At 50.1% G+C, this 11,377-nt stretch overlaps 1 protein-coding gene across 1 annotated transcript; it reads right to left on the bottom strand.

Moving 5' to 3' along the window:
- Positions 1-688: 688 nt before the first annotated feature.
- On the bottom strand, positions 689-9,088 carry MCIDAS (multiciliate differentiation and DNA synthesis associated cell cycle protein). Its single transcript, XM_043488968.1, has 7 exons — positions 8,761-9,088; positions 8,579-8,675; positions 8,307-8,398; positions 4,739-4,811; positions 3,968-4,161; positions 3,261-3,371; positions 689-3,011 (listed from the first exon to the last, which is right to left on the bottom strand). The coding sequence occupies exons 1-7, from the start codon at positions 8,875-8,877 to the stop codon at positions 2,571-2,573; spliced, it is 1,125 nt and encodes a 374-aa protein (XP_043344903.1). The 5' UTR covers positions 8,878-9,088; the 3' UTR covers positions 689-2,570.
- Between the last annotated feature and the right edge of the window lie 2,289 nt (positions 9,089-11,377).

The raw sequence follows: 11,377 nt of genomic DNA, 5'->3' as shown, positions 1-11,377 counted from the left end.
CAAGCATCAACATCACCTAGCAACGTGTAAGAAATTGACATTCTGAGACTTTACCCAGACTCACTGAATCAGAAACTCTGGGGAGGGCCCAGCAAGCTGGGTTTTAATAAGCTCTGTAGGTGATTCTGTGGAAAAGGGAATAGAAACCTACTCCAGTGTTCTTGCCTTGGAAATCCCAAGGACAGAGGAGCCTGGTGGGCTACAGTTCATAGGGTCGCAAAGAGACAAGACTGAAGAGACTTGGCGTGCAGCAGCATAGCTGATTCTGATACATGCTACAGTTTAAGAACCACTACTTTACAACAACATCTAACTGTTGCAAATATGAAGTCATTTCCTTAAAAATAATTTAGCTAAAATGTGTGTGCCTCTTTTTTTAAACTGACTGTGCTGCTATAGAATCTGTTCGAGAAGCAGTCCAACCATGTTATCTAAAATAATGATTCCAGTCACATCCTAGCCCTAAACCCTGCTTTATTTTCTGTAAAACAAGGACTTGGTTTTGTTCATGATTGACTCCCCAACATCTTGAATGGTGTCTGGTCCTATTTGAAATGAAGAAATTATTGCGATAATTTCAAGCTAACCTGTCTTCATGAACTAGGCTAGATCACACAGCTGAATATAAGCTCAAAGAATCATGGAGAAAATGGCTAAGATTTGGTTCAAAGTTGTTCTCACTGATGTTTTCTACTAAACCAGCAACAAGCAGTACTAAGAATTCATGCCATGGAAGGAACATAAGGACATATATTAGTGGGCACAGATCCCTTCATTGCTCATATAAGCACTCAGTCATGGAGTGGTTAACATCCCAAAGAAGCAAGGAAAACACCAGGTCAAGGAAGCTCTGGTTTGTGGGCTCATTCAGCTCAGGGAAGGACCCCAACCCACCAACCACTACACACAGCATTCTTGATAAGTCTTATAATTTTTTAAATTCCAGGCATAAGACAAGTAGAAAAATACATATAGTTTTTTAACTTTTCTGTCATTGAAGCTAATGCATTATGAAAATACTAATTGAGGACTGGAGAGGAAAAGAACTTTTAACAAGATGACTGTTTCTCGAAGCAAGTTAAAGGGTTTTGTTTTTGTTTTCTGTTTCCTCTGATGCTGAACTGCAGTGACTTCATATTTAAGCTGATAAAAAGAATTCTGAACCATCCAGTATATTTTTTTGAGTCCATCTGTTAGACGAAGTATGAGGAAATGTGCTCTATCACTTTTTTGTCTGTTTTCCAAATGGCCATTTCAATGCAGATAACAGCACACAGGGTAAACAGGAGAAGCAGGTTCTGCCGCCCCGCCCAGCTCACCTGTTACCCGATCACTCCATTCAGAATAGCATTCCGGTGGCAGAACCAGCTGTGTGGTGTAACAGGGTTGGAAACTTGCCCAGGCTGAGCCCCCCAAAGACAAGAAGTAGCCCTCGTGATGAGAACTGTGGAGGTGGGGACAAATCACTGCTTGACATACTCTACTCACAAAATTACACAACAGAATAGGAAAAGGAATGGCACTCAAAAGAGAATAAACAAAAGGCAAAGTGAAGGCATCATGTAACACCTCCGTTTTTCTTAGAAGATGAAGCCAAGAAATATGAAACATGAATGTGTACCCTATTTTTATCCATGGAATTCAAACAGACAGTTTTACCAAGATTTCCACACTTGGTTTCTGCCAAAAAAAAAAGAACATGCTAAAACACATTATTTTTCACGTGGAATATGCCATTTTCTTAAAATGTTTCTTACTAAGAAAGCTTGCTTTTTCTGTGGTTATTCTGTTCAGACAAATAAAATTATATTATTCATATAAATATTTATCATAAATCTTACAAAATTATAAGAATAATCATTACAAACAAATGTGTTTAGCACCTGTTTTTATCAAAAACCCATTGACTCAGAATCTGCACCTTCCTGTTCTATTGCTTGCCCTGAGACAAGTGATTAGAAATTCTTAATCCTAACCTCTCCTAATGTTTTATTCCTTCAGCTACAATGAAAAGTTTCAATAGTGACAAAATTCAGTGTTCTTCCTGGATCAAGGGAAGTGAGTGATGTACTTAAAGGTTCACCCAAAGACCTGGCTTCTGGACCTACAATCTTTGAAAAAAGTAGTGAGAACACTAAGAAGGTTCCCATGACGCCTCTGATGGTAGAAAATTACTTAATTTCTTAGAATCTCCTTTTGCTTCCTGCGGAACTAGGGCATTATGTAATTAAAAACAGCTAAGTGGTTTTTAGGTCCCTTACAGCTCTGAAAAGTACAGAATTCAAAGCTGCTAAAAATAAATACTTTAAAATTGACTGATATATGCACACACACACACACAAGCGCGCGGTTTCGCTGTGAAGAGGGGAGGGACAGTACAGTATCTTACAGAACTTTACAGTGCATCAGTATCAAAACGTTTTACGTTCTTGTTCCTGAAAAAAAAAAGTTTCAGAGTGGCATCGGTCCTGCAGGCGAAGTTCTGAGAAACCAGCTTTCAGCTACCCGCGTTTAGCTTCCAGGCGCTTCAATCGGCATAGAGGCAGTGTTTCGGAGGACCACATCCCAGCTCAACTGGGGATCCAGCGGAATTTGTAACCCCCGTTGGCGGTCCGGATGGTGAAGGCATTGCCCTGGGGGAAAGCAAGGGTGCGGATGGTGCTGTGGCTGCGGATGGGGGTGCTAAAGGAGCCGCCCTCCTCGAGCTCACTGTGGCTCAGGTTCAGCGCACTCCGGCTGCAGTCTGTGCGCAGCCCCGGGAAGGCGCCGTGCAGGTTCCCGGGCCTGCGGTCCAGGCTCGGGGGCTCGGGCTGCAGCCGGAGCCTCTTGGGATCGCGGCTCTGCAGAGCTTCATCGCAGCGCTCAGAAATCTCCCTCAGAACGGCGTCCACTTCCGCGCAATCCTGCCCCGCAGCGCTGAACAACTCCTCCAGGCTCCTTTTGGCCGTCGCCTTGAGCTGGAAGGGCTCGGCTGCCGCCCCGGGATCCCGGGAATGGGTGATCATCAGCTTCTACAAAAGATGAGGAGGAGCGCCGCCCTGGGGCCGCCAGACTCGCCTCTGACTGGCGCTCGAAGGAGGCCTGGGCTAACTTCCAACAGCGCGACTCGGCCGACCCCTGCAAGTGACTCAGCAAGCTGCCAGCGGTCCTCTCCTTCCCTCGACCCTCGCCGGGTGCCAACACTGGGAGCAGGGTGGGGGGAGGGTGCACAGGAGGACCTCCGACTTCTGCAGTGTCCTACACGCCCGCGCCCCACTTACAGCCAGCACCGAGGCCAGGTGCCGGGTCCTACTGGCGAGCTCCTTCAGTTGCACATTGCGCTCCTTCAGGGAGGCGATTTCCTCCTGTTTCTGGGTCAGCGTCGCGTGCAGCTGCAGGAGGGGACCCAAACATTGAGCTGTAGGCTCCCGTGCTGTCTCCTCTGTACACTCGGCAGGAACTGAACCCAGATCCTCACGTCTAATCAGAAACTTGGGGGCCCAAGAACGTTTACACTGGTGAGAATAATAATCAGTTTTTATTACAAACAACTTAGAATGTTTCTCAGTGAATCCTCAGTATACCGATGAGGAGTACTGACTTGGGCAACAGGCAGATACAGGTTCTGCCTCCGAAATTCAATCTTCTTGTACCTCAGTTTCCTTATCTGCAAAGTGAGGCTGGTAAGAGTATCTAGCTCAATGGCTGTGGGTATTAAATGAGGAAAAGTAAATGGGTAAGCGCACTACTAGGCATATAGCCTTCGATAAATATTGGGTGGCCCTATTAAAAATCTGGTGGGTAGGATTATTCCCACTTAGGGACGTTGTAAACTGAGCCAGTGGAGGAATAGCAGCTACTTGGACTGATCCACTGGTTCTAATGTGCCAAAGGGGCACATCTCTGCGCCTGCAGCCTCCGCTTTGTCCCCGAGCACCATGCTCTGCCCCTGCCCCAGGATTCCTGAACGCCAGTCCAGTGTCCCTACTTGATTATTCTCGATGAGTGCGTCCCCCAACGCCCTCTGGTTCTGGTCAGCCACCTCCTTCCAGTACTGCTCTGGCGGGGGCACTTTGGGCGGGCTCAGCGGTGGGGAGAGACAGGGACCAAACGGCAGGACGTCGCTAGGAGAGAACGGGAAGTCTCCGGCCACCAGGGAAGGTGACATCAAAGAGGATGAGTCTGATGAAGAAGAAGAGAGGGAGCTAGGTTTGCAGCCTCAGACTTGCGCCTGGCTAACCACAGGGACAAAATGTCATGATGGGTGTAGGGTTTATATAGAGATTTTTCTTTATTGATAAATCAACCCTCACTCTGCAATCCCTAAGATCCCCAGGTCCTTCCTGATATCCTGTACACTCTCAGCAGGTGCTCAATAAATGCCTGTTGAGACGATCTCCACTGAACCTCCACAGTGGCCAGGGCAAACTTGTCTGAAGTCACACAAATCCACTACTCCGCACACTCCTGGCACCCAGGCTCTTCCTGGCCACGTCACAGCTTAAGGCTGGGCTCTCTTCCAGAAGCTGCACGGGCAAACGGAGAAAATGCCATCTATAGCGATTCAGGATTCATCTTCTCCATAAGGAAAAGGGAGGGGGTCCCCTAAATATGGAAGAGCCTGACACTTTGATGAGTTGCTGGCGAGTTGGTAATAAGTACACAGTTTACCACCTTCAGGATCATGAAATTCAAACTTGTCAGATTTGAGGGGTGGAGGACACCCCCACTTTAATTTTACTGCAGAAACTGCACTTGCCTGCAATGAGATTCTCCACAGTGTCTCTGAAATCCTGCAGATCGAAGTCCGCTGCCGTTTGCAGGGAATGGCTCTGAAATAAACCATTGGTAAAAACTAGTTAATGTTAAGCCTGGCGGGTCTGGAACACTTCCTAGACTTTAGCCAACCTCCGGGACTCGGTGGCAGGTCTACGCGCAAACGCGTTCACAGTGGAAACTTGTAGCTGAAAATCAAAGCCCCGCCCGAGGCGCGGAATCCATGACGCTTGCACCGCCCTTGGTGGGGAGAGGGACGCACGAAGTGGGGACCCTGCTGCGAGGGTCCTGCAGGGTGTTGAAACTGCGTTCAGCTCACCGCCGCCGCCCCGCGCCTGGCCTCGGGCAGCAGGCACAGTCCCGCACCACCTCATTGGCCCGCCATCAGCCAACCCTGCGCGTTCCTAGTGAGGCCGCAGACCTCAAGCCCCGACTTACCTCTCACAGGCCAAGGGGCCACAGCTCTAAGAACTGGGAGCACGGTGTGCAAACACTCCGTCCGTGCTCCCAAGATCTGCCAGCGTGCAGGGGCATCCAAAACAGTAACTCCAGGCCACATAACCCGAGAAGGCTCAATCACAACTAAACCACCCGTCTCCACCAAGAAAGGGAAAAGGTCGGCTAAGATATGATGGGCCAAGGATGCTATGTGGAAAGTGCTTCTGTTCGGCACGCAGCCGGTGTGGTCCCTATTGCTCTTTTGCTTCTCAAAAAGTTGGAGTTGACTTTTTCCGTCCAGGGTGATGCACGTCTAACATTGTGGACTGGACGCTCTCCTGGGTTCCTGCAATGTGCCTGGGTGAGTGAGATGGAAGGGGACGGTAAAATGTTGGCTGCCAGGAAATTTCTTATTCCCCTAATTTACGGACAGAGCTAACAAAACTCTTTTACGTTGATTTTCTCTGTTAATTCTCACAGCAGTTCGGGAAGCTGGCAGAGATCGAGAAGTGATTCCTCCCCTGATGAAGAAGCTGAACTCAGAGAAATCAAGTTGCCCAAGCACCCAACTTTGAAGTAGTAAAACTGGAGCTTCTGCTGGTGCCTATTTCAATCCTCTTTCCTCTACCCCTGGTTGCCTCTAGCTTTTATTTCTCTTTCAGGAAAGCCTGGCTTCCAATGAAGAGCTTGGGGAAGGGGAAAGAGGTCCCCCCCAGGGGCATGATGTGAGGGGTGCATCCAATACGCCCACCAGAAATATCTGTTCTAATGATTTTTGTTCTATCATCGTTTTTTTTTTTTTAATTCCTCTGGGTTAATCTTACTCATCTCCCAAACGCCCATCTTAACCATTCAGATACTTCTGAGAAGAGAAGCTTAATCTGAAGTGGAAGTGTGAAAGTGAAAGTCACTCAGTTGTGTCCGGCTCTTTGCAACCCCATGGACTACACAGTCCATGGAATTCTCCAGGCCAGAATAAGTCAGAGCTTAATCTGACTCGCACTTCAAAGAATATACAAGTTATCAGTTTCCTTCAGGGAGGAGAAGTCCAGCACCTATTGAGATCTGAGGTTGTAAAGGGAAGGGAGCTTAGAAAGGAAGGACTGAGGGCCCCAGACAGATCCTGAAGCACAGATTCTTCCCTGGTTGAAAGAGTCAGAAATGAGGCATTTTCCAAGGGCTAAAAGGTCTCCCTCTTAGTAGAGAAAAGCCCTTATCACAAGAAGACTGGAGGCCAGCTGAGGGACTGGTGCCCAGGAAATGCTTCCTCCTGTGCTATCCCAGGTCTTGGCCCATTCTGGACCCCAAACACTTCTAGAGCACTTCCTCTCTGTGTCCACTTTCCCCAACAGGAAGGAGAAATATAACCAGAGTGTGCACTGGCCAGAGGGTTCCCCTGGAGAGTCTTCCCCTGGAGATGTATCTCCTTCTGCACCAGCTCTGCCTTCCCCAGGGCAACTTATGGATCTCTTGGGCCATCTGGCAAGAGCTCTGCCCTTAAAACTCTCTGAAACTCGGAGACATGGGCTAACTTCGGTTCGGTTCATGGGCTCTGGTTTGTGGGCTTAATCCTTGGTGCATGCTGGGCCAAATCGCTTCAGTCGTGCCTGACTCTGTGTGACACAATGGACTGTAGTCTGCCAGGCTCCTCTGTCCATGGAATTCTCCAGGCAAGAATACTGGAGTGGGTTGCCATTTCCTCCTCCAGGGGATCTTCCTGACCCAGAGGTTGAACCTGAGTCTCTTACGTCTCCTGCATTGACAGGTGGGTTCTTTGACACACAATCCTAGGTTCTTTGACACCACAATCCTAGGTAGTTCAGTGATATTTCAGTGGTTACTCTGTTACTATCTTCCCAGTTAAAACCTGGCACTTCTCCAACACAAAGAGCAGGGGGAGAAAAAAAAACTAAAACAGAACATGATGTCAAATTTAAGTTCTGTATATATAAGCCAAAATTCAGCAAGAGCCTACTTTTTCTCTTGCAAAATAAACATGTTGGAGTAAGGGACTGATGTAACCCTCTGGGTCAGTTGCATGATGATCCTGTATTGTCTTTTTTTTAAAATCTGAGCATCCAGACTCTAAGAGAACAAAAGAATAAATAGCCTCTGCAGGGCAACGCCCACTCTTCCTGCCTTCCTAGTCTCTGCTCTCAGTGGCCACCTACCCCAAGTCTCCCTGGGCTCTGGCCCAATTCTAGAGGCACTTAGACCCTGGGACACTTTGTTCCACCATCCGAATCACAGCTCTAGGAGGTGGTCACATCCTCTGGAGAGTTCTATACTCTCATGTCCCCAGCACCTGCCACCAGGAACCTGGAACTGGCACTCTTCTTGCAGGTACCATCTAGCTAGGACCCCCTGTCCTTCTGGGCACTTCATATCCCATCAGTGAGCCAGGCTTCTAGTCTCAGCCCTGGTGAGTGGTAGGAGTGAGATGGAAGTGAGAGGATAGGTTTTCTTGGGGGAAATGCCTCTTTCCCCCACGGGAATGACAGTAGCCTTTGCAGAGGGTGAAAAGGACTTTTATAAAGTGCCCAACTACTGAAGGGCCATCTCTGTAGAGAACAACGTTTTCAGTCAGATTTCTTCAAATCCTTTGTCACTCTTCCCACTTCCTCCAAATGTAAATCCTCTTCGTTTTTTTCCAGGCTTGATGGAGAAGTTATTCCCCAATCTCCACACTCCTTAGACATCCAGAGAATGAAAATAGTGAATGAATGACCGGGAAAGGCATGGTGGAAGGACAGAGAGGACGCGCTGATCTGGTGCCCAGAGCGCAACTATGCTCCCACCTACCCACCTGATCCCTCGGTGCGCAACCTCCGAGTTGCTCTATCTCAGCTCCAAGGAATAGATGGGGAGGAGGACGGGAGACCCGTCAGGCAGGGGAGCCCTCCCTGTGCAGAGCTGGAGCTCTGAGAATAGAGCCCCCGTTAACATACTGGGAGGGAGGAGGGAGTTCCTATTCCCGCGGCTTAGATTCCTGAAGGACGTCTCTCCCTGCTAGCCAGGTGTTCCTGTGCTCCCCTCCCCAAATGGTTCTTTAATGAAACTCGGGAAATAGGACTCCGGGCTGCGAGGCAAGGGGATTCCACCAGGGGAAGTACCTGTGAGGCGGCTGAGTCACCACCAGGCGGCGGGTCGGACCCAAGAAACGAGGAGCAGTCGGCGAGGTCCTGCAGGTCTATGGTGGTGAGCGCTGCGCGGCGAGAACCCGAGACATGCGCCGGGCGGACCTTGAGCCTCCCCGCAAGGGCTCGCCGCGGGCAACGCCGCCAGGATTCCGAAACCCCAGGGGGGGAGGTTCTTTTGAGCCCCGCGCGCCCCACCCACCAGGCTTGGGGAACCCGAGGGGTCGAGCGGGGACCCCCGTGCTCACCTGGCAGTGCAGGGGTCTCGGCGTCTGGGGGATCCTGGTACACCGACACCCGGCTGCAGCCGCTGCTACCGGGAAAGAACTTCCGCGGAGGAGCGAACTAGCCGGGCACAGAAAGGGAGCGCGGGTCAGCCCTAGGGGCCGGGAGCGTGCGGACCCCGCCCGGCCCCGGCCCGCGGCCCCACCTTCCTCTCCGGCTTCCCGGCCTTGCTCATGGGCCGGCCTCGCGGATCCAGCATCCTGTTGGGGCAAATGCTGTCGAAGGCCCGGCGACCCGCCGCGGTTCCCCCGCACTCCTGCATCCTGCCTTCCTGTCCGCTTCAGGCCCGGAGCCCCGCGCCGACTTCTCGGAGGCGGCGGCCCGGGCCTGGATGGCGACCCTACACCCAGCGCTCCGCAGGCTCCGAGGCCGGCCTGAAGGCGGGGAGGCGCGTGGTCGGGGTGGGGCTAAGGCACTCCAGTGGAGGTGAGGAGGGAGGGCCCGGTGGAGAGCGGAGGGGACGCGGCGCGGGAGGGGCGGCTCGCGCCGGAGCGCCAGAGATGGCGCCTTCAGCCCCGGACAATCTGCACTTTGGCGGAGGCGTTAAACCCAACCTGGCAACGCGGCTTCCCCCGGGAACCCGGAGCGCGGGGCCCGGGCCCGCGAGCGCCCTTTAGGCTGGCGTTGGCGCCGCAGACTCCAGGCCGCGCCAGAAAAGAGAGGAGGGGAGGACATCCCCTACTGGTCCCTAACGCAGGGTACGGCCTTCCCGCCTACGGACGGCGGGAATGGGAAAGTTAACGATTCTGATTTCATTTTCTTCTACCCCAGCCACAAGGCACAGACTTAGAGCCTCCATCTCCAAAGCCAGAGCCCAGCATTTGCCCCGCCATGTATGTAGGATTTGGTGGGGATGTAGAATTCCAGCGGGGACTCCCCAGAACAGCCCCAGATTAAAGAAGGGCTGGAGAGCGCTCCTGGTGCTGACTTCACTGTCTGAAGCCTAGAGCCCTTCTCCATGGCCGTACCCCGCACTTGTTCAGGCAGCAACACCTGAACACAGACTTTACAACCGAGGGTCGCATATCTCTACAGCGAACAGCCCCAAATCCCCTAAAACCCGGGTCTCTCCCACGGAAGCCCCAGCCACCTCTCCAAGCATTTTGGCCACTTTCTGTACAACCTGCTTCCACCGCTCTCCGGGAGTCTTGGCTCCTCTTTCCCAAGCTGGAAGCCTCTCCCAGGAAGGGACATCTTCAGCTTCTTGGGTGAGAGGTCTCTCTCAGGACCACTCTTAGATCCATCCAACTTGAACAATCATCTGAAGTTGAAATCTTTGTGACCCTCTATTGGGCGCCGTGTTGATATCTTATACCTCACAGGAGTAGTGCAAGGTCCTCTTTTAAAGGGCATGATCCTCTTTTATTTGCACCTGTTATCTGGATTCATAGACAAGATAGCCCTAACAGAGATGGAAAGCAACCTAATGATGTAATTAGAAGAGACTTAGAGACTCTCTGACCCACCTATAGATGCAGGAACCTAGTGAGGTCAGCCAGATAGAGTTGGTGTGGTATCGCTGATGGCGAGGAAAAAGCTCTGGCTTCAGGGTCGGAACCCAGGCTCCACCAGATCCGTGAACCCTAGTTCTTTTGGAAAACCATTAAACCATGACACTAACTTCAAGGGAGTTGCTGTGAAGATGAGACTGTTTATGTAATGTGACTGGCGCTTGGTGTGGATAAATTAATGTTGTTTTGAGAAGCCTTTTCAGCTGCATGTCCAGCCTTCCACAGCCTGTTGCCCACTCTGTCTCATACTTCCTATGGTTCCCGAATGGCCTAGCCACTAGCTAGTCCATCCCCAGTCCCTATCCTTAATGACGTCCCGGTTTGTAAAAGGAGTGGGGAAGCTCTTAGCTGAGTTTTGGAGAGATCTCTACATATCTGAAGATCCAAAACAGGCCCATTTTCTATCAACGAGTTCCGAGCTGGAGTAGAAAAATAAGGGTATTGTATTTTAAAATGTACAATAGATTTTCTGTGGCAATGGGAGCTGGAATGCATAATTATATGACTCCTGGTCTGGATGATTTCTGGCACCAAATCACCCATATCAATCTCAGCTCAGTGATGGAGTGAACGCTGGTGAAGATAACTGCTCTTCAAGTCATTCTTTTGCTGAATGCAGTGTTCTCCATCCCCTAACACTTGGGCTGAGGGCTCCAGATATTTTGGAACTTGGACGAGATGGTATGGTTTTTCTCCTCCTCCTTTCCACTATTACAGACCAGCTTTTCCTTAAACAGCTTGAAGATTACCAAGGGAATCCCTCTTGTGAATACCCTTTCCCTGAGCCAGCAGAAAGTTCCTGGAAAGCATAGCATGTCAACCTATCAGGAGAGAAGGAGGTCCCTTGCTCTAGAGTGTACAAGGGTACCCAAGAAGAGCAAGGAATTTTCTCTAAATGTTTTGAGTTTGCTTTTTATTTGTACCATTTGTCATACATTCAGATTTATTCTAAATGCAGAAGAATGACAGGTTATTCCCAACTTGATTTTTTTCTACCATACAGAAAATTTGAAAAACAATACAGTGAACGATGGTAACATTAACATTTTCCTATATTTGCTTTATCTCTATTTTTCTTTCTGTGTAACCTCCCTTCCCATCATTGTGTAGGCTGCACCAGCCTTCTTGAAGATTTGCTATGTACCAGGCAAGACCTGTGCTGAGGGGTGTGTAGAGAACATCTCATTAAATCTATACCTCAACACTTCCAGGTAAGTGCTACAGTTATTCTCCTTTTTACAGGAGAGACTT

This window comes from Cervus canadensis, chromosome 16 (genome assembly GCF_019320065.1).
Source record: "Cervus canadensis isolate Bull #8, Minnesota chromosome 16, ASM1932006v1, whole genome shotgun sequence".
NCBI lineage: Eukaryota > Metazoa > Chordata > Mammalia > Artiodactyla > Cervidae > Cervus > Cervus canadensis.
Note: the sequence above shows the minus strand (reverse complement) of the source record. Positions and strands in the feature narration are given on the sequence as shown.